The sequence below is a fragment of the Phacochoerus africanus genome, chromosome 16, assembly GCF_016906955.1.
Source record: "Phacochoerus africanus isolate WHEZ1 chromosome 16, ROS_Pafr_v1, whole genome shotgun sequence".
Lineage (NCBI taxonomy): Eukaryota > Metazoa > Chordata > Mammalia > Artiodactyla > Suidae > Phacochoerus > Phacochoerus africanus.
The window spans coordinates 412,803-436,160 of NC_062559.1; the positions used below are offsets into that span (position 1 = coordinate 412,803).

At 48.8% G+C, this 23,358-nt stretch overlaps 1 protein-coding gene across 5 annotated transcripts in view; it reads left to right on the plus strand.

Annotated features, from left to right (window-relative positions):
• The first annotated feature begins 2,408 nt into the window (after positions 1 to 2,408).
• ESYT2 (extended synaptotagmin 2) overlaps positions 2,409 to 23,358 on the plus strand; it is a 76,683-nt gene continuing 55,733 nt past the window's right edge. For 3 of the 5 annotated variants that reach the window (XM_047763632.1, XM_047763633.1, XM_047763636.1), the window contains exon 1: positions 2,410 to 2,820. In XM_047763632.1, coding sequence (XP_047619588.1) covers positions 2,509 to 2,820 — 312 coding nt within the window. In that variant the 5' untranslated portion in view covers positions 2,410 to 2,508. Of the gene's footprint in view, positions 2,821 to 23,358 lie in introns of all 5 variants that reach the window. The other 2 variants (XM_047763635.1, XM_047763634.1) reach the window with 2 other exon arrangements.

Genomic DNA, 23,358 nt, shown 5'->3' on the forward strand with positions numbered 1-23,358 from the left:
ACACAAAACAACCCTATGGTCTGAGCCTGCTGTTAGACTCGGTGCAGAATGCAATGGTACTGCCCTGCTGGCCAGTGGCCAGCAGCCTGGTGGGCTCCCACGGGCAGCCGAGGCAGGAGACTGATGGGTGGGTGCCCAACAGGGGCCTGTATCTTCCCTATGTTTACATCCTTAGGCCTCCAGGTCACATGCTTTAGCAGATATGCAGGATTTCTCATGCGGCGTGTGTTCACCCACGTCTGTATCTGCAGGATGTGATTCCAGAGCTCTTTAGACAAGACAAGAAAAGCTCATGCTCCTTCCCGTGTTAAGGCCGTTGCTTATTTTGAGTTTGTAACTTGGTGGTGAATGAAGGGCGGCATTAGATCTTTAAGTTGTTGCGTAGGAAAAGGGGTGAGACTCCTTTACATACACACAACTTCCATAAGGCAATTGGGGGAAGAGCAAGAAAAAGAAAACCATTCCTTCCCTTGTTTGAGGTTTACTGCCCTGGCCCAAAGCTGAGTGTTTCAGGCCCTAGAGCAACGTTTATGAGATACATAGTCTATATATATCTCCACGGTCACACACACACATATGTGTACATAATTATATACAGATTCACAGGGGAGGGGAGGGGAGGGGAGGTACTGTTTATTCATGCAGTACCTGCAGGGCCAGGCACTGTGCTAGCTTGAAGATGTAATGATGGCCATTATAAATACATTTCTTGCCCTCATGGATTTAAAGACTAGCTGATTTTTTTTGGGGGGGGGGGTCTTTTTAGGGCTGCTCCCATGGCATATGGAGGTTCCCAGGCTAGGGGTCTCATAGGTGCTATAGCCACCAATCAGAGCCACAGCAACGCCAGACTTGAGCCGTGTCAGCGACCTACACAGCAACGCCGGATCCTCAACCCACTGCTAGAGGCCAGGGATCAAAGCTGCAACCTCATGGTTCCTACTCGGATTCGTTTCCACTGCGCCCACGACCCGGGAACTCCTGAAGACTAGTTGATTATTAATGAGCCTTTGGCCAACTTACTAATGCATGCAAATGCCTCCCCCCATCCAAAAAGTGCGTGGGAGCAGCAAGTCTTCTATTGGCTGTGTCTAACAGGCTGTGACTGCAGTTGGTCCCTAGCTGGTAGCGCTCTGCTTCTCACCGGCTTCTACTGTCCCATCTGCAGGGCGAAGAGGTCTGTGGGATATCACTGTGTTGTCCCGAATATGGCCGAGTCTCTGCCTCTGCAACTACTGCCTAGTTATCGCTATTCCAGGATCCCAGGGAAGGGCCGATAAGACATGAACATGCCCACCAAGAACTTAAAAACACATAAGCAGGCTATATTTCTCTAGAGTCCCTGCCCCTCCTAAAGGTGATCATTCAAGGCTGCCAATAACATAAAGATTGGAAGACTACGGGGGGCGGGGGAACTAGCCCTATTGTTTTAAGTTGAATTAAAGTATTCTTGGAACTCACTGAATATGCCGAAAAACAACCACCTAGGCTGTTCTCTGCAAGTGATGACTTCAAGGAGACTACAAAGCAAACAGGAGTTACCGTGCTTGGGTTTAATGGAAAACAAAGCGACCCAGAGCAGCCTGTGCTTCTCAGAAATCGCGGGCAGGGGGTGAACACTCCTAGGAGAAACTCTCTGCACAGACAGCATCCCGCACGTCCAGGCGGCCCAGGACAGTTCCCGCTCCCCGCGCGCACACGGGGGCGCATCCCGCAAGCTTTTCATACCGCCAGGACAGCTGCAAGGTTTCCGGGAGAAAACCGTCTTTACGTGGCGGGCGGTCAGCATGACTGGCCCCGTCACCCCGGGCTTTACGGCGCCGCACCACCGGACCACTCGGAAAATTCTAACACCCTGGAAGTACCTCGAGAAGAAACGTCTTAAACTTGGCAAGTGCTGTGCAAACTCAGGAGCGTGTACTGCGCCCTCACCAGCCCTGCACGAAGGCGGCCCAGGTGACGGAGCGAAGGGAGGCCCCCATTCCCAGGACGCCCCGGCGCGGATCCTCCGCAGCCGCAGACCCCACCCTGGGCTGCCCCCCTCGGAGGCCTGAGGCTCTTCGGCGCCGGGACTTCCACGCAGGCCCCGCCCCTTGCGGTGACGCACACGCAGGCCCCGCCCTCCTCGCCTCAGGGGCGCCCCGGCCCACCCCCTGCGGTAAAGTTCACGCAGGCCCCGCCCGCCCCGCCCAGGGGACGCCCCGCCCAGCGGCGCGAGGACGCCACACCAGCCCCGCCCCGCCCGCCTAGGCGGTGCTCCCCCGCCCTTTGGGAGGACGTCCCACTTTGGTCTCTTCCAGCAGGCGTTGGGCCGCACCCAGGCCTGGGGCCACGCCCGGCCGCCGCAGTGGAGCCCCCGCCCCCGCCCGCCCTGCGTGCTGACGTCGTACGGCGCCGCGGGCGGAAGCGCGGGAGGGCAGGGCGGTGGCGCCGTCCCCTCAGAGGGGCGCTGGCGCGCGGGCAGCGGCTCTTCTGCCGGGAGCGGTCGGAGCACTGCACGGCTCGGCGATGAGTGGCCCCCGCGCTCCAGGCCCCGAGGCCGGCGCCGCCGGGGCCGAGCCACCCGGCGCGGCGCTGAGCGTGGACGTGACGGGGCTGCTGGCGCAGCTGGCGCGCAGCTTCGCGCTGCTGCTGCCGGTGTACGCGCTGGGCTACCTGGGCCTGAGCTTCAGCTGGGTGCTGCTGGCGCTCGGGCTGCTCGTGTGGTGCCGCCGGAGCCGCGGCCTCAAGGCCACCCGCCTGTGCCGCGCGCTGGCGCTGCTGGAGGACGAGGAGCGCGCCGTGCGCCTGGGAGTGCGCGCCTGCGACCTGCCGGCCTGGGTGAGTGGGCGCGGCGGACCCCAAGCTGACCCCGCGCGTCCGCCGGGTCAGCGGTCCCCGACCTTGACCCTGACCCCGACCCGGCCCTTGTGCCTGGTCACGGGTCCCCGCCCGCTGCGACTCCGAACCTGACCCCGACTCTGCCTGCCTGCCTGGTCAGAGGTCCCTGCCTGCCGGGACCTGGGCCCTGATCCCGCTTGCCCGCCGCGACCCCGACCCTGACCCCCGCCTGGTCGGGGTCCGGCCCCGTCAAGACTGCTCCCTGGTTAAGGGTCCCCTCCCGCCGCTACCCCGCCCGGCTCGGGGATGCCCGGAAGCCCGGCCCCGCCCACCTGCCCACCAGCAACTCCCCCGCCTGGGTGGGCGCCCGCGTCGGACCCGAGCGCTGTGTAAACCAGAGGTCCTGGCCCCGTCGCCCGGCCCACCCGCCCGGTCACTCTTGGCCTGCGAACCCTCCCCCGCACGGGCTTCGAGCAGGGCCGCACAGGTGAGGCGCGCTCTGCGCTGTCCTGCTTTGGCCACGTCGCCAGGCCTCCCTGTGCGGTGGCCGCGACTCCCGCCTCTGGAATGTGAGCTGGGGCGGCCGGCCTCCCTGCGCGGTGCTGGACGGTGTCCCATCTCCCCTGCAGAACAGGCGGCCGACCGTGGGGGCGGGGAGAGCGTTTTCCTCCTTTCCTGAGAAGTCTCAGCTGTTTCTCGGTTGTTTTTGACACACTCCAAGGGCAGTGAGGGTCCCCCAGAACGTTTGTTGGTGTCCTGATAATTGGAGGTTTGTTTCGCCACTTTGGAAGTAACATCATAAGCTGAGTAACTTTTACGGAGGGTAAACTTGACTCTAGTGTGAATGGGTGGGGCGGCACTAATGGGAAGAGTCATGGTATTGATTATTTTTTCCTCGGGCATCCTCTGCCTAATTTATTTAAGCAGTGGGAAACTAAAGGAGTCGGCTCCTTCATCCTTTGTTGAGTTGGAGCACTGAGGATATGGTGCTTAGTTTAAGATAGATGATGCTCAGGTTAGGTTTGCCCTAAACTTACAGGAAGGTGACCAGCTAGTGAGTGTCAGCAGGGTTGTTTGCTCTTGGAGGAGAAACAGGCTTGGAGTGAGCTGGGTTTCCAGTCCAGGACGCTTGTGAGGCAGCCATGGAGGGCATGACACAGGGCAGGCAGAGGCTGGAAAGCAGGCGAGCCCAAGGCCAAAGGGGAGCACGATGGATACAGTTTGTGGCGACACGTGGCAGTTGCAGAGGCATCTAAGTCAGGGACGTCAGAGACTTAAACTGTGTCAACACATGGTGGTGTGTGGCTCTCTAGTGTTTGGAAGCATCACTGTAACTGGTTGCTATGTTGCTTTTAACCAGAAGCAGGAAGAGAAAGGAGTAGAGGACAGGAACTCAGAGCCACCAAGGTGTGAACAGCCTGGAACAGAGGCGCCTTTGGAGGTGCAGAGCCTTCAGGTGGTCTTGTGTCGTACAAATTAAATTACATTAAATTACACCAAGTTAGATGATTCCGGAAAGTGGCTAAAAGCTGGAGAGTAGGTACCTTGCCAAAACAGTAGGCACAGTCCGGGCTGCGATTCACAGGCACTGGTGATGCTGACATTCATGGGTACTTGGTTACGGGGCCCTTGGGCGACATCAGATTTACTTGTGACAGTAGTGAAATGCACACTGTATTCACGAAATGAATTAACACGTACAGTTGCTACCATACTGAAGGACAGGAAAAGTTTTTTTTTAATTTATTTTTTTATTACTCAAATGGATTTATCACATCTGTAGTTATACAATGATCACCACAATCCAGTGTCACAGGATTCCCCTCCCATAAGCCGAGCACATCCCCCACCCCCCAAACGGTCTCCTCTGGAGGCCGTAAGTTTTTCAGTATCTCTGAGTCAGCATCTGTTCTGCAAAGAAGTTCGGTCTGAAAGGACAGGAAAATTTTTTTTCTTTCTTTTTTTTTAAACAGAAGGGAAGGGTGGTTAGCCCAGGTTCTCTTCTTGGGTTTGTTTTTCCTGTGCGTGACTTACACTGCTGAACCATGGTGTTCACCTCCTACAGTAAGGAGTTTATTTTTTCCAAAATTTTTCATTTGCGTATCCCACATTTATATTTGTTCTGATATCACACATATGTGCTTAAAAGTGTATTGCTTAGAAAACTTCTGGGATTCCTGTCGTGGCTCAGCGGAAGCGGACCCGACTAATACCCATGAGGAGCAGGTTCGATCCCTGGCCTTTCTCGGTGGGTTAAGGATCTGGTGTTGCCGTGAGTGAGTTGTGGTGTAGGTCACAGGTGTGGCTTGGATCTGGCTTGGCTGTGGCTGTGGCCAGTGGCTACAGCTCTGATTTGACCCCTAGCCTGGAAGTCTCCGTATGCTACAGGTGTGTCCCTAAAAGACAAAGAAAGAAAGGAAGAAAGAAAGAGAGAAAAGAAAGAAAGAAAGAAAGAAAACTTCCGTAAGGATTCACAGGAATCTTGACAGTGATCATATCCAAGAAAAGCACTAGGAGTCGGTTTTGAGGGAGATGTTTTTTTTTTTTCCCTTCAGCCACACCCAAGGCAGGCAGAAGTTCCCAGGCCAGGGATGGAATCCATGCCACAGTAGTGGCCCAGGCCACAGCAATGACAGCAGTGGATCCTAAACCACTAGGCCTCTGGGGAACCCTCTACCTTTTTTTTTTTTTTTTTAATTGTATTACCCTCGTGTTATTTTCATAATAAAACTGGAGAAGTGCACTGTCTAGAAGTGTGCTTGTTATTCTGCTGTAGCCAGCGAGCAGGTCAGCAACAGAAGCAGCTGAGCATGAGAAGAGTGAGGATTTCTGCACGGGTAGCACTTTGATCTCTTTTACACATACCTAGGTTCTAGGGGTTCTGAACTTTTAGCCTGGTGTTTTGCCTTGAGTGAGATGTGTTTGTGCAGATTTCATAGTGTGTCCTTGACAGCTGTGATTCATAGCAGGGCAGAAGCAGAGGAAAACATGAACTGTTGTGGTAACTGACAGTTTTTCTTCTTTTTATGTAGTTACAGTAAAAATTCGTACTGGGTATGTAAAATGAGATGCTTCTCAAATATGAATACCTTGAGAAAAAATATACTGCTGCAGATGAGAGCTATTAGGATACGAAAACTGGCGCCCCCTTAACGTGTGGTAATTCTGTGTAAACCACGTTGTTACTCGTTGTTCTTTCTTCACTTTTCATCAGCAGGGAAAGGTCCTGGCCGGTTTGAGCTGATGGATTGACTGGCCTTTTCCTTGTAACAATGGTCTTCCCCTTGTTAACTGGGCCTGTAAAATTAGATTGCGGCCGAAGACTATTCCTGAAGAGTTTTATAGTGATGAGTAAGATGATTTTCCACTGCTATTCTTACCTGAAAAATTAGCACTTGGTGTGAAGTCTGCCCTTTTCCTGTTTTCACTACTGCCAGTAAATGCTGATGCTCTGGCTGCGCATAAGTAGAGACCCAAACCTGTCATAAATGACAGTTAGTCTTTTAGGCCTCTGTTGCTTTGAGGATAAAGATTTAAAGCATAGTCAGTTTCTGTGTTACGTTGATTTTACTGTCATGTTTCAGCTTTTCTTTGGGGGGAGCTTTTGTCTTCCCAGGGTTCTTCTGGGAAGTTCGGGAGAATTTAATTCTAGCTCAAATTTTTTTTTTTGGTCTTTTTTTGCCTTTTCTAGGGCCGCTCCCGCAGCATGTGGAGGTTCCCAGGCTAGGGGTCCAATTGGAGCTGCAGCCACCGGCCTACGCCAGAGCCACAGCAACGCGGGATCCGAGCTGCGTCTGCAACCTACACCACAGCTCACGGCAACGCCAGATCCTTAACCCACTGAGCAAGGGGGAATCGAACCCTCAACCTCATGCTTCCTAGTCGGATTCGTGAACCACTGCGCCACGATGGGACCTCCAGAGCACATACTTTTATTCTCAGTGTTAGTCATTGCCTTGTAACAGCCTTGGGAAGACTTGTAACAGACTTGAAGCTAAATCAGGATCCATGGTTTAGCGATTTTTAACTGTGGCTGTGGCGTTAGCACCTGGATCCTAGAGCTTATGTACTTTGCGAAGATGCTGGATCCCTCCTCATAGCTGTGAGGGTGGGGTGGCTGTTCAGGTTTCGCATTTCTGTGCACACCGCTGCTGCGGTTCACGGAGGGGAAGGACCCTCACGTTGCTCTGTTACATTCTCTAAATGCCTCATGAAGTTAGAACAGAGTGCCCCATGGTTGCTGAACATAAAGCAGGAAATAATCTGTTTTTTAGTTGAAAGGCGTTCCCCCTGTGGTCCAATGGAATTGGCAGCGTCTCTGCAGCACCAGGATGCGGATTCAATCCCCAGCCCCACACAGTGGGTTGAGGGATCTGGCATTGCCAAAGCTTCGGTGTAAGTCACACTGTGGCTCGGATGCGATCCCTGGCCCAGGAACTCCCTATGCCCCAGGGGCAGCCAAACAATTAAAAAAAAATTAACTATGGGATATATGTGTCCATGAGGTTGTATGCTCTGATTTTTCTGTTGCAGATGAAAGTTGGCCTCACTGAAATTTCAAGAGGAAAGTATATAGAGCTAAGACTGCGCTGTAAATCAATAGCTCCGTGAACTTAGAATATATTCAACATATTTATATTAAACTATATTATGTTAGTATATGTTGTGTTAAATTATATCACAAAGTATAGATCTCGACCCTGTGACGGCGGGTTATGAACAGCTGGCTGCGGAGGGAGCACGCCCCTTAACCCTGGTGAACCTGCGTTTTCTCTGGGTTTTCATGGTTTCTACACTGGTTGCAATATCTAGCCTTAAATAGTATCACAGACGTGGCGAATGATTAAAAACCATTGAATTGTACACTTGACATGAGTGAATTGTACAATATGTGAAGTGAATTACATCTCAGTAGTGCTGTTAAAAAATATTACAAAATTGCAAAAGTTTCAAAAATAAATGAAACAGGTGATCAGTTACAGTACAAAGTAAGCCATACAAACCTCGTTGCTTTTGGAATTCTACCTTAAACTGTCGTAATTTCTTAGAATTATTGTTCCAACATAAATTTGGAGGCATTTACATTTTAAAGAATATTTAATGAAAGGGGAGGGCTTATGAATGTAAAAAGAAACTAGGTAATATTTTCTCATTAAACCTAATGTTCATTTAAACATTAATCTTCCATTGGCTAAATGAACAAATAGACATTGTGCCTCAAAGATATAAATAGGAGTTCCCGTTGTGGCAAAGTGGCAACGAATCTGACTAGGAACCATGAAGTTGCAGGTTCGATCCCTGGCCTCGCTCAGTGGGTTATGGATCCAGCATTGCCGTGAGCTGTGGTGGAGGCCGGTGGCTTCAGCTGCCATTAGACTCCCAGCCTGGGAACCTCCATGTGCCAAGGGTGCAGCCCTAAAATGATAAAAGACAAAAAAAAAAAGAAAAGATGTAAGTCGCCTAAATGTGTTTTTTTTTTTTGTGAATTAATTCTAAACACTTCACTTTAATTAAAGGTGTTTATAATTATATGTTTGAGAAATTTAGCCTAGAGATTGGTTTGTTTGGTGTAAGGTATATTCTATCACAGCATGATTTTAGAATGTAGTATTTCTAGTCTTTTGCCTTTTGTTATGTGTTGTTAAATCATTATCTTATTTGCCTTCCATGACGGTGTTGCCCCAGATGAATTTTCTTTCTCCATTTAAAGATCTGAGGGCCCACAACATGCAGAAAGCAAGAGGTCCCCTTACGTCCCTGGGTGTACCCTCTTTCGGGTAGATACGAGGTGGGGCGTGATGGCCGAAGAGTGCTGTGGTGGGTCAGAAGAGGGTGGGAGGTGGTTGGTGCTGGGAAGTGCGAAGATGCACTCGTGGACACTGAAGAGTGAGTGGGAGCAGCAGGATAAAAAGTGCATGATTGGAGTTCCCGTTGTGGCGCAGTGGTTCACGAACCTGACTAGGAAGCATGAGGTTGCAGGTTCGATCCCTGGCCTTGCTCCGTGGGTTAAGGACCCGGGTTGCCATGAGCTGTGGTGAAGGTTGCAGACGCAGCTCGGATCCCGTGTTGCTGTGGCTCTGGCGTAGGCCGGTGGCTACAGCTCCGATGAGACCCCTAGCCTGGGAACCTCCATATGCTGCAGGAGCAGCCCTAGAAATGGCAAAAAGACAAAAAAAAAAAGAACTTTAAAAAAAAAGATGCATGATTGAGAAGTCCGGCACATTGAGGGGAGGTGGAAGCCTTGGAGCCCAGAAGGGCAGCCAGGTGATAGGTGCTCTGCCATCTCGAGGGGGCTGTCAGGAAGGTGATGGAAGGCCGGACCCAGACTCCGGCCCGGGAGTGAGGAGGAGAGGGGCTCAGACCGGGCCCGGCCACGCTCTCCGGGCAGCACTCCTATTGCACAGGAGTGTGGGACCTGGGAGCAGGGCTTCGTCAGGTGTTGGGAACGGAGCTTGGAAATCAAAATGGAAACTCCTGTGCAGCCCAGTAGGTCTCTAGCCCCAGCTGCCAAACCCTTAGAGCCAGGTTTACTGCTGGGGGGGGGGGGGGGGATGCTGCACACCATGGGGTTGCAGAGGCACCGACCGCCCACCTTCCCAACTCAGACTGTTCCCTTTCATTCTTAAGGGTCACACTTATCGTGCCCTAAACACTGAGTCACCTCCTGGAATTGGGTGGGGTGTGGTTGTTACGGAAGCAGTGTCAGCGGTTGTCTTGCATGGAATCATTCTTAACCAAATGGAAAAAGAAAGGCAGAGCCTGATTAAGTTTTTCAGTGGATGAAGCGATATATTCATTTTTAAAAAAAGATTATGCCTTTTGGAGCACTGTGTACATTTATGAAAAATAGTAGCTCAGCTCTTTAAATCAGTGTATTCTACAAGATTTTATTGATGAGGATGAAAACTTTTTCTAGGGTTTGTAAATCTCGCTGTGCAGATAAGTTCGATTTTGTGCTGTGGATGTCTCTGAGATCCGTGGCTCAGTGTCTGGTGTCTTCCAGTGGATTTCAGTGGGATGTCGAGAGGAAAGTATTGATGCAAAATGAAGCACGTCTTAGGTGCACCCCGTGTGTCAGCGCAGTGATTTCCTTTTTTAAAAAACCCAATTTTGGAGTTCCCATCGTGGCTCGGCAGTTAACGATCCCCAGCTAGCATCCATGAGGACGCTGGTTTGATCCCTGGCCTCACTCAGTGGGCTAAGGATCTGGTGTTGCCGTGAGCTGTGGGGTAGGCCAGCAGCTGCAGCTCCGATTAGACCCCTAGCCTGGGAACCTCCATGTGCCGCAGGTGCGGCCCTAAAAAAAAATAAATAAATAAATAAAACGAAAACCCCAATTTTTTGAACCTGGTGTACTTAAGCATCAGTGATAACCACAGAAATGGCAGGCGTGGAAGTAATAATATGAAATTTTCATCATGCTTTCTTTTTTATTTGTAAAATGTCATTGATGTTGAACTTGAAGTTGTTTTGAACTTGTCTTTCTATTTTTAATAAACATACAGACATGTTTTCCTCCGTACGTTATGGCATGACAGGTTTTAAAAACATGATTTTTCTGGTATGAGGAGAAGGCATGTTCCTTGTAGAACATTTCAAGCTTTGAAGAAGAAAGAGGAAAAAAGTTCCCTGCAATCCTAACTAACCAGCGATAGCCAGTATTAACCCTTTGGTGATTTTCTGAATCTCGAGTGTGTCTGGAGGTACGTGGATGTACATGTGTATTGTGTTCCCCTTCCTTTATGCCTCATGTTGTGGACATTATGTCATTATTGCTCAGAAATATGACTTTGATTTTTGCAATAGTATCTACTTTATGGGAGTGCCGTGCTTATTTACACTATGTCTGGTAGACAGATTCCAAAAACGAGATACATATGTTGAGAAAAGCTAAGAGTTTGAGATATTTAATTTTCTGCTCTTTTCAGTTATGAGCGATTATTTGCTTGAGCTATTGGTTACTTCTTTCCAGGGTAAATGAATGATTTTTGAACTCATAAGAGCAGCACGGTAATTTATAAGCCAAAGTCTAGCTTTAGAAGCCAGCGTTTGCTATTTAATGGTCTGATGTTAAAATAACCGCAGTAGATTTATCCAGATACCCTCTTATGTAAACAACCTTCAGAAGAAGAGCCCGCCCCCAACACACACACACACACACACACACACACACACACACACAGAACTACTCTTCAAATAGCTTTTCCTCCGCTGCGCTCTGCTGGGATAGGAAAGTTGGTTAAGCTGTGTCTGGCTCTGTGTAGTGCATTGTTGTGATGGCTCTTTGGAGATTGCCAGCAAGGCTCACTGGATTGTCCTTGATCTTGTCCGAAAATAACCAGCCATGTGACTGGTTTTGTCAGTGTCACCTGGCAGCCCTTAGGCACAGAGCGGTGTGTGCCATCTGCAGTTGAGTGGGCCACCCTCGTGGGTACCCACCTCACGCCCGACAGCGTTGCCGCTTGGGCACATGTGCGAGAAGCAGGCTCCAGATCCGATGGATGTAGGATCCTGTCTGAGACCCCCCCACGTCTACCTCCGTGCCCTGGGGCATGTCAGTCACATCCGTTAGAACCTTAGTGTCCTCATCCTTAGACGGGCATTGAAATGAGCCCGGCCCCGAAGTGCAGTCCTGAGGCTGGAATGAGGAGAGGCCAAGAGATGTGGGCCTGGAACCGCAGCGGTGGCACGTGGTCCCCTGGGGTTAGTGGTCTGAGGGGCTGATCCTTCTGTGCATTTGCCCCAGTGTCACTGCCAGCTTCCTGCCGTCTGAGGCACATCTCTTACACACCTTGCCGTCTCCTCCTCTACTTCAGCTGGAGGCCACAGGGATTGGAGCTTTTCTTGGCTTCTGTGTCACTAAAGTTTATTTTCTGTCGTTGATAAGAGTTTATCTACCATAATGCTTTATTATTTACTCGCAAAAGCATTCCTTCTAACTTCTGCCTTTTTCCTCTGGACGTCGTACAGTTATATCCAAGGAGCCTATGTTATCATCCCTCGTCCTTGCTGCTGCTCCTTTAAAACAGGTTCTGTCCGGAAGACGTGATTAATTTCTCCCAGCTCTGCTTGCAGCCGCTGCCCCATCCAGTCCATAGCCATAGTTAGTGACACTATGACAGCATCATGTTGTAAAATGTTTTTCTTCCAGTCCTCCTTTCTTTCCTCTCGTGACTAAGTGCTGGTTGGTGACTCAAGTGGGGATTTGAAAGCGCACATTCTATTTCTGGGTCAACTATAATAGTTTCATTCAACCTGTGTCAGATGTGCGGTTGTTTCCCTCTGTTTGGATCTGAGGAGTTGGTACTTGTAGGTTTTCCCCAGTGCAGTGGATCCGGAGAAGATAAATCCGGTGAACGAGCACATCATCCAGCTGGCTGCATGCCACACCTGTTCCACTGGAGTAGGTCCTGTGACCGGTTTTCTGGTGTGCCCCCCACATTCTGAGAGGCCAGCAATGAGTTGCTGAAGTGATTCATCTGAGGGATAGTCTTACCTCCTGTTTTCCTATAAAACTTTGCCTACGTATTTGTTAAATCCTTTAGTTATGCACGCTTCGTCTTGTAATTGTACGGAGGATCAGGAATTTGAAGACAGAGACTTTTTGTATCTGCCGTAGCATCTAACAGCGTATTTGCGTAGAGTTTGCTCCGTAAACCTAGTGAGGTGTTGGAACAGTGAACTAGTAATTGCTTATTTTACCAGGACTGTCTACACCCAGTTTTAACTTGTTGTCTAGTGCCTGTGTTGTCGTTATTGTACGTATTTGGAGAGAGCTGCCTACTGAGGTCATTCATTTATTTCAGTTGTGCTATAAGCATTTAAGTGCCTAGCAAGTGAAGGCGTGGATCTGTTAACACTTTATAAGTTAGTGTCTGAATACTGAGTTTTTATAACCAAAAACCCAAATATAAGCTGAGACTAAAAGGAGAATACAGTCTCTATTTTTTCACATACCTCAAGATCTTGAACTCTATCCAGTAGCAATTAGAAAGTGTTGACTTTACTTAACAGCTTGAATCAGATTGTGGTTTTATGTTGGGGGAAATGGAGTGAACCTACTGCCTGTATGAAGGCCAGTTTTACAACTTTACTTATTTACTTATTTTTTGCCTTTTCTAGGGCCGCTCCCTCTGCATATGGAGGTTCCCGGGCTAGAGGTCAAATCGGAGCTGTAGCTGCTGGCCAACGCCACAGCCACACCAATGCCAGATCCTTCACCCACTGAGCAAGGCCAGGGATCGAACCCGCAACCTCATGGTTCCTCGTCGGATTCGTTAACCACTGAGCTACAGCGGGAACTCCTGAAGGCCATTTTAAGAGAACGTACCCATAGCTTGTGTTTCATAGTGCCTGGGGCAAGAGGAGAAAGGTAACAGCTCATCTTTGGATTGGGGGGGGTTAACTTTTTGAGGCACTGCCGAACTGTTTTCCATAACAGTGGGAATATTTTGTATTGTCACCAGTGATGTGATAAGAAGCTTCGATTCCTGCACACCCTCGCCAGCACGCGTCATTTTCTGTTTTTATCCTGAGCCGTCATAATGGATGTGCTGTGGTGCCTCTCGGGGGTTGATTTGCATTCCCTGGTGGCCGATGTCACCTTCACCTGATTGTGTGCACTTCCTCCCAGCTCCACGTGTAGTGAGATGTTTCCAGTAGCTTGATATCGGCCATGATGGAAGTTATTTACCCCAGAAGTCGGCAAAGAACGGGTTGTGAACTTGCTGCAGTGTGCCACTGCCCTGAGCGGTGTCTGTTGCCCCTCCAGAGAGGGTTCACCCTAACCTCCAAGGGCAGAAGGGGCACGGATCACCTTAACCCGGTAGGGTTCTTAGTTGGCCTGCGGGTGGGCTGCAGGGAAGCGCCCTCTCAGGTCTGGGCGCACCCACCTGTAGGGTTCTGTCCTCCCGAGGTTGTGCCTCAAGTCCCCTCTCTTGCATCTCAGAGTCCAGGCTGTGTTTGCAGCGGCTCTGGTGTGCTCTTTGTGGCTTAAGAGTTTGGCAGCCTGAAGGGAAGCTGGGTCGGCTCCCTCACGCTCTTAGGGTCTTGGCCTGCAAGTCCTGTCTCTCAGCCAGCCCGAACTCCAGTTCCTGTCTCCCCGGTCGTGTGAGATGGCTGCCAGCTGGCTTCTCTGCCACATGTGTCCGGATTTCTCAACCTCTGGTACCACACCCCTGGGGGGGACAGCCACAGTGTCGCCACACCACCCTGGGGCGCCTTCTGCCCTGCGTTTTAGCCCCTCGTGCTTGAGCTCAGCAGTGTTGTCAGGTGTGCGCCCGAGTGGGTTCCATCTGGCCGTTCTTGTTCTCAGCAGAACTGATTGGCTGCAGGTACTCTGATCATCACGGGTGGGAGGCAGTGTTATTTTAGGGAAAAATAGTTCGGAACTCCTCGTGTATTGCCCTGTGGAAGTTAGAAGAACAGTTTTCTGTTGACTGTGGACTTTGGAAGGGGAATGAGGAGACAGATTTAGGAGAAAGAGGGCACGTGCTGAGTTTTACTTGTAAATTGTATTTCGGAATGCTTCCCTGGGTGGATATTTTAACTTTAGGTGGGCTCGTTGTTGTTTTAAGGAAAATGTTATTACTGTTAAGCACAAGAGATAAAGGGAGTTGGAGTTTGAAGTAAATCGCTATAGAAAACGTGCTTTGCTGACTTTACCTGTGAAATGGCACCTCACAAGTTGGGTAAACTCTGGAAACACCCATTCAACGTGATCATTTAGTAAACTTGTCTGTCTATGTGTGGTGAGTACTGTCTGTTTCATTCATTTTAGACTTTGTAGCTTCAGGAGAGAGACAGCCTGAAAACACTGGGAGTGCTATAATTAGAGGAGGAAAAAAGTTTTGAAAAGTGGATTTTTTTTTTGTGTGTGTGTGTGTGTCTTTTTAGGGCCGCACCTAAAAAGCACATGGAGGTTCCCAGGCTAGGGGTCGAATTGGAGCTGTAGCCGCCGGCCTACGCCATAGCCATAGCAACGTGGGATCCAAGCTGAGTCTGCAGCCTACACCACAGCTCATGGCAACACCGGATCCTTAACCCACTGAGCAAGGCCAGGGATCGAACCTGCATCCTCATGAATGCTAGTCAGATTCATTTCCACTGAGCCATGACAGGAACTCCAAAAAGTAGATTTTAAAACTTTTAATGAGAGCCCCCTTTCTGTGTGAGGAGAAGCAGGGAATCTGGCTGCCCCCCACGGGACAGTTTGGCTCAGCACTGTGTCAGGGAGCCCAGGAGCCGGCTTGGTGCAGGTGCTGAATCTGAAGTGCCGGCCTGGTCTCAGTGTGGCCGCTGGCTCATGCCCACCCTTTAGGGCTCCGATTTTCCACCTGCAGAGTGGTAAGAAAATGCAGCAGTTGATCTGTCAGGTCCCTAAAAAACTGAGCCAGGAGTTGGACCTTAAATGGGGGTAGGGGGCAGGCAGAGTAGCATAGAGAAGTCACACTGGGAAAGAAACTGCTTTAAAGGGGGACCTAAGTGTTTTATAGGGTACAAGAAACTGATACAAAATTAGGAGTGAAGGAGGCTGAAGTAGGGAAATGTAGGCTTTGATTGTTAAATACACAATTTATTCACGTGTTTTTGTGACCTCACCAAATATTTCAGTTCCGATGTGGGTACCGGCTTTTAACTAATTTTGGGAGTCGTTTTGAGCCCACAGTGGCATGGCCCTGCTCTCCCTTCATCAGTGAGAGGTCCAGGGTGCGCTTTAAGGCCGAATGCATCACTAATGTGTCCCCGTTTGTTGGCTCATCCACTCGCGGAGAGCTTGGAATCAAGCTAGTATTTACTTCAAGGCCCTGGAGTGAGTTACTTGGTTCTGTTATTATTGTGGAAAACATCTGATCCACAAGAGTGTGCAGTATACGTACTACAAGGTTTGTGGTTGCTTGGAACGGAGGAAACGAGAGCTGATGGTAAATTACATGCACATTTTTGACTGTGTAGACGGTCGGCACTGCCTGACCCTTGAGTTGTTTGTGGGTCAAGTGTATACACCGTTTTTTGGTGTACTCATAGGATTGTGTAACCATCACCAAAATCCCGTTTTAGAATGTCTTTGTCCTGCCTTAAAGAAACTCCATACCCCCTAGACTCGCCCTCCTTCCCTCCTGCATTCCTCAGGCCAGCAACCTCTCGTCCACATTCTGTCCCAAGGCTTCCCCATTGTGGACATCCTGTGTGGCTTTGACTGCCTGCATGATAGACCATGGAGCTTGGTAGGTAGGTGAGAGGGCGACACGATGGACAGGTGGTGGACACCAGGTCCGTCTCCCGGTGTGGGTACCACGGCTTGAGAAGAGGTAAAGCTGGGCGGAGAGCAGGGGCTCTGTGCTTTTTTGCAATATCTGTAATCATGTCAAAAGAAAAAAATCTGAGGGTGATATTATATTTATGATCTAATTACTGGCTTTTGAATAGGGTTATGCATTTATAGTGAAGAAATTAGTGAGTTTTCTAGGAGAGAATTGGAGAGTTTGGGTTTTGCTAAGAGATGTACAAACATTTTTGTAATTTCTTTCCCCTAGGTTTCCTTGCCATTATTTAGTCTCTTATATGGAAAACAAAGAGTGATGGAGTAAGCTATAGCGTTTCTCCCTGCATTATCCCTGTAACACCAGAACTGAAGGGTTGGTCTTTTGGTTTGAGGTGTTTGTAGGTATCTCCGAAATGCATGATCTCAGTTAATTGTAAAAAGCACTATGGCAGATGTATTGCAGCCTTGGCCTCACACCTCCATAAAGATCAATGATTGTAATTGTTATGTGGTAACTGTACAAAATGAAACAAAGCTTCACCACCAAAATAGCTGGAGAAACAGTTAAAGTATAGCAACATAACTAGTATCTTCCTTGTTTCTTATTCTCTGGGGGAACCTGTGCTAAAAATAGAATGTGCTAAATAGAAATTACCCCTTTTCCTGTATAAGCAGCTGCTCCCTAAGCTTCAGGGAGCCCAGGTTCTCTCTGTTCAATGCTCCCGGCCACTCTCTTGGTCCATAAACCTGCTTGAGATCTCATTGCTCCAGCGTCTGCCTCCTTCTTCCCAGCCGTTTCTAACAGTATTCAGGAAAAATGTCCTAATATTTCAAGTGCCCGATTATCTGTTGTTTCACTACTGCGTATAAATAAAGGAATAAACGAGGAGATTCTAGGTTGGTAAATTTCTTTGACCCCATTCTCATAACTGTTAGGATATTTACCATGTGAGAGAATAAAATTAAGCTCAAAGATGTATCACAAAAACCTTTTTTTTTTTTTTAACTATCAATCCAAAGATTTATCCATAGCTTTTCTGGATTTGCTTTAAAAAAACAAAACAAAACTGACAGATACATCCCCCTGCAAAAAACTCCCGCGGTCTCTCAGTGTAACTTCCCCGAGCTCTCTCAGGTTCTGCCCCACGTTACGGTGGTGGATTTGTCCGGGATAATTCTGTAGGTCTGAAATGCTGCAGGAAGTTACTCCATGTTAGGTTCATTTACAGAGTTGCTTTTTCTCCTCAGAAGAGTATTTAAAAATGTAATGAATATTGCATGGTACGAAACGTATTACTTGGAAATGAAAAAGTCACAGTAAAATTTCAAACATGCTGTGACTTCTGATTCCATGCAGATGTTTGTTATACCTGTGAGTTCCGTAATCTAGGGGATTTTAACCCCAATCTCACAGTCTGGTAGTTTCTTTCTCTCTCTCTCTTTTTTTGGGGTCTTTTTAAGGCCACCCGCAGCATATGAAAGTTCCCAGGCTAGGGGTCGAATTAGAGCTGTAGATGCTGGCTTATACCACAGCCACAGCATCGCTGGGTCCTTAACCCACTGAGTGAGGCCAGAGATTCACCCTGTGTCCTCATGGATACTAGTTGAGTTTGTTACTGCTGAGCCAGGGTGGGGAACTCCTGTAGTTAGTTTCTTTCTCTCTGTCTCTTTCTCTCTTTCTTTCTTTCATAAAAGAACAATGCCAGGTTGTTTCTGCATAGTCCACAGAGTGTGTGGGATTAATTTAGTGCTACAATTGCATCTGCATCTTCTTGTGCATTCCAGTCAAGACATAAAGCTTGTAAATTTGAATAGTAGCATTGGATTTAAATTTACAATTAAAAAACCCGGATTGTCGTATGTGTTTAGCGAAGGAGAGGAGGAGACATGTTTCCTAGTTTTTGACTCATTTTAATTCGTGAGACTGATATATCTCATGCCAAACCTCAACTTTAAGTCAAGATTGTCAAGTAATTTACTAGTATGAATTTTTTTTTAATTTTAGCAGTTAGAGAAAGAATGTCCTAATGACAGAATTTTGTTAAAATATGCTTCAACCCTTTGAAAAGTATCATAAACATGCATCTGTATGTAAGGCATCAAATAAATCTCTTGATGTTAGTATTTTGATGAAGGGATGTCTCATTTTCTCCTGGGGAGAAGTTAGGACGTACCCTTGTTTGTTTGTTTGTTTGTTTGTTGTCTTTTTGCCTTTTCTGGGGCCGCTCCCGCGGCATATGGAGGTTCCCAGGCTAGGGGTCCAATCGGAGCTGTAGCCACCGGCCTACACCAGAGCCACAGCAACGCCAGATCCGAGCCGCGTCTGCAGCCTACACCACACCTCACGGCAACGCCGGATCGTTAACCCACTGAGCAAGGCAGGGACCGAACCCGCAACCTCATGGTTCCTCGTCGGATTCATTAACCACTTCGCCACGACGGGAACTCCGCAACGTTCCTTTTTAGCGAATTAGAAATAAGAATTGGTTTTCACATAATCTGGACCGCTTTGTTAGTTATGGAAGGTATGCTGCCATAAGCCTAGCATTTGCATTTTTGTTTTCCTGTTTGCTGATCTAAGAAAATAGGCAGGGTCATTCTCATACCAAAGAAATAGTCACAAATGAAGATAAGCATGCTCTCGACAGGCAGTGGTGTAGAGAGACCTCCCTTCTCCTGCTGCCTCTGCCATCCCTGAGCCAGGAAGAGCCTCGGGCCCACCAGCTGATGTTCGGTGCCGCCTCGGCTCTTCCCCGTGGTTTCAGCCCTCTCTCCTCTTGCCGGCAGCCCGTTCTTAGAGGTGACAGAGGAAGCACAAGCTGATCCTTACTCTGGTCCCTTAGAGATAGGGTCACGCCGTACCTGTGATCTCAGGTACAGTCGTGGCAGGAGTAGCAGTGCTTCTCAGATGCCCTAGTGGGCTTTCTCATTAACCTGAAAAAACACCTTGGAGAGAATTTCGAAAGTGATTCCTGCCAGGAAAGCCTTCCACCGATGGCTTTTCCAGCCGTGTGTTTCAGTGTCCCTGCTCCAGTGTTCTCTCCGGTGTGTGGAATCACCCTCTTACACAGTAATCGGGTCCACGTAAAGCTGATAGAAACCCCTGAGAAAATCGTAACTGTGGATTTTAAAACATATGAATTGCTGTATCTACTGCGTGAATTGATTGCCTACTTTTTTTTTTTTTTTTGGTCTTTTTGCCATTTCTTGGGCCACTCTCGTGGCATATGGAGGTTCCCAGGCTAAGGGTCTGATCGGAGCCGTAGCCACCAGCCTACGCCAGAGCCACAGCAACGCAGGATCCCAGCTGCGTCTGCAACCTACACCACGGCTCATGGCCACGCCGGATCGTCAACCCACTGAGCAAGGCCAGGGATCGAACCCGAAACCTCATGGTTCCTCGTCGGATTTGTTAACCACTGCGCCACGACGGGAACTCCTGATTGCCTACTTTTTATGGACCCTAGAAACAGGTACACCCAGTTATTTGGTGCAGTTTCTTTTTACCATTCTAAAGGAGCCATTCGGCCACACTGTTAACATCTGACGCCTAAAAGAGACGTTCCTCTCCTGTGAATAACATCTTCTTTCTAGACGTAGCTGTTAGGAGAAAGCGCTCTGGTGTGTTAGGAAAAAATATCAGATTAAGATGTCTTGACCCTGTTCGTCTAATTTCCTTGCATGCTGAGCCTTCGGAGAAGATGGGGGGGTAGATTGGAATTGGGGGTTGGGAGAGATGGTTTAATAAACCTTGTGAGAGACAGGTAGAGAACTTTTAATATGAGAAGTCAGAGGGCACAGGTGTATGTTGGTGCCAGTTTGCATTTGCGTCATTGTCTCCTGACCTGCTCATAGTCAGTCTTTAGGAATGGGCAGAGCTCCCCACCGTGGTGCCACAAAGAGGTGGCAGGTACGCTGCAAGGTCCTGGCGGCTCCAAGTTTAAAATTTGTTTGATTCCTCTTATTTGCAGGTTTTGTCCAAAGTCAGTATTTATGAGTGTCTCTAATGCTTTTTTTCCCATCATAATTACATAGTGGGAGGAAACTGTAACGGGCTTTTCTCTAAGTCCCATACAGACACTCCCAGGTGCCCCCAGCTCATCGCAGCAGGCCCTGCACACGTGGTTTTCTCTGTCTGACCTGAGGACAAAGCACTGGCACAGAGTTGCAGGTGTCGATGGACTCGAGGTCAAGGGACTGAGAACCATTTCTGAGCGTCTGGGACTGGGGTCCCCCTCTTTCCGCATCATTGACAGCAGCACCCCAGTCCTGGGTTCCTTCTGTGTGTTGGCACCTTGGGCTCCCTTTGGTTGGTTTGTGTGTGAAGCAAAATGTTTCTGGGCAGTCGTAACTTTCTGTGAGTCCTTTTCCCATTTGCATTGATTTAAGCCCAATCTATATGCAGACGAAACAGCATTAAATGTCTGAAGGTTTTTACTAGGTATTTCCCCAGCCTGTGAACTCTTTGAATGCGGTCAGGTCTGTTGGAGTAAACTGGCAGTGAGGTGGCCACAGGTTTGTGTTGACTGCTTCGCGTTCTCCTGGAAACAGTTTCTGTTGTGAGGTAATAAAATACAGGCTTCTCAAGGTTTCCTAGAACCTGTGGTTCCGTTCTCCTAGTCATGCCTCACCTGCTCTTATTTTTCGGATGTGTTAACTTTAGACAAGGAAGCAAAACTCCTGCTTAGATTTTTTTCAATTTGTGGACTTACGTAGAACTCATTGCATGATGTAGAAAGATTGGTGTCGGGGATTGATGGTGAGTGGGTGACACTCAGGTGTGCTGGGTGACTGCTGAGGTAGCCTGCTGACGGGCAGGGACCTCCTCTGGACTCTGAAGGCACAGCTGTCTCAGATGAAGTGAGTCCTTCCACTGTGAACCAGTTATTACCCCCAGTAAGAATTTGGTGGGGTTTTTTGTTGTTTTTGTTGTTTTGTTTTTTTTTTTGTCTTTTTAGGGCTGCACCTGTGGCATATGGCAGTTCCCAGGCTATGGGTCGAATCGGACCTGCAGCTGCCAGCCTACACCACAGCCACAGCAATGCCAGATCCCAGCCGAGTCTGTGACCTACACCACGGCTCACAGCAACACTGGATCCGGAACTCGTTGAGCGAGGCCAGGGGTCGCACCCGAATCCTCATGGCTGCTAGCCAGATTCTTAACCCGCTGAGTCACCATGGGAACTCCTGGTGGGGTTTTTGATGTTGGGTTTCTACTTTTGGGTTTTGTTGTTGTTTTGAGACACCGCCTAAAGGACTATGCAGAAATGAGCAAAGCTTAAATTCTTCTTGGACTAAGCGAACCTGATGGGGCAGTTTACTGTTTGAAGCTTCCTGACACTTGGTTTCTAAAGAGATGGTTTTATCCCTTACCCTTTGTGTGTTACTTAAAGATGCCAAACCAGGAATGCTTCAGGTGTCCGGGTACGCATCTCTCTGCGGGTTTCCTAGGTGATGCTTACCTTATTTTAGATTTGCGAGATAGAGGAATGAGTTGATTTACACCGCGTGTTCCAGCGCGGCTGGCGCTGGTGCGGTTCCAGCAGGACTCTGTGCAGCCCCCTGCGAGGCGCCTGCTGGCTCCGTGAGGTTGCCTGGCTCCGTGAGGTGAACCGGGTCTTGGAGGGGAATGCTGTTTAAAGACAGACAGCCCTTCTCTTTAGTTACAGTCTTAAACATTGTGGCGTGTTTGGAAATGGGGACGTAGGATTTAAGTGGAAGGGTTTTAGCTGTATGTGAATTTCTTCCATCTTTACTGCTTCAGGGAGGACTTGAGAGCCCTCAGGGTCCCGGCCTCTTCCCCCGGGTCCGTTCACTCCCCTGACTTTCCTTCCTGTGTCCCTTTCCTTCTCTGTTGGGCGGGGCACGACCTGCGGAAAGGCTCGTTGCGAGGATTAAAGGAGATCTGGTCTGCAGAGTCCCGGCCACACCTGTGTTCCGTCTTTGTATGTGTGGTTTATTTCTTCCACACAAACAGCTTTGATCCTATCAGCATCGTATTAAAATCCCAAATATGCCTTTGTTCCTTTTCAGGAAAGGGTTCAAAAGAGATTTCTTGGGTCGTGTCCACTCTTCAGTATAATCAGAACTCAGTCCTCATGCAATGATTAGTTTATAAAGATATTGTGAGTAATAAATAGGAAAACTTGTGTCATCGTTAGACCTAACAGAGGAGATTTGACTGGGTTTTTCGGTCTTGTTTTTCAAAAAACAACACTTGACACCAGATGGCACGTGTTCAGCATTCCTGTGTAGTTTAGGAGCACGTGTTTTATTTTCCCCGTGCGTCTCTTTCTTTCTCTGCTAAGAAGGCGATGTGTGACTTCATGAACAGAACTAAAATTTGGTTCTTCAGTTTCCATGTATACTTTTTCTTCGGCACTTTGAAATAATCCCTCGTGAATCAAAAGCCTCAGAATTGTCGGCTGTCTTGAGAGTCTGCTGCTAAGACTTTCAAAATTGCCACCACTCTGACTTTCACAACCCATCTGACATCAGTTTTCATGAGGGGAATAAGCCCGTTCCCTTGCGTCAAGAGCTTAGTTGTGCAGAGGTGTCTCTGCCCTGTCTTCTCTGGTGATTCCAGAGCAGATTCTCTCAAAGTCAATCTTACATAATTTCTCTCCCGGAAGCCTCCAGCGTTGACCCATGGCCGATGGAACAACATCAGCGCTCCTTTGCATGAGCACAGAAAGCACTTCAGGCTGCTCTGGACCTGACTTTTCAGCGTTGGTACCCACCCTCTCTCCCTTCTCTTAATCCAGCCCGAGTAGATCTGCACACACGCCGCTGGTTTTGCTTAGCCTGTTCTTTCTTTGCTGGCAAACCCCAGCTAATGCTTCCAAACCCATTTCACTTAACTGTCTTCTTCATAATCATCTCTGGACTCTTGGAGGCGACAGCAGACCCTCCCCTGCCCCTCCTGTCCTTCCCGCCTAGGCTGGCAGTCACATCTCCCCAGGCCAGGGCCATGGCTCATTCTGTCCCTGGCTCTGGGCACAGAACCAGAGCTAAGTAACTGCTCAAAAAAAAAAAAAAAAAGGCTTTTTCAGCCTGGTTTGCAAAAAGAGCAATCTGTATGTGTGCATAGATTAAGGAATAGCACAGGAGTGTCTGTTGCGGCTCAGCAGGTTGAGGACCTGGTGTTGTCTCTGTGAAGACGCAGGTTTAATCCCTGGCCTTGTTCAGTGGGTTGAGGATCTGGCATTGCCGCAAGCAGCAGCGAAGGTCACAGATGCTGCTCGGATCAGGTGTCGCCATGGCTGTTTATAAAA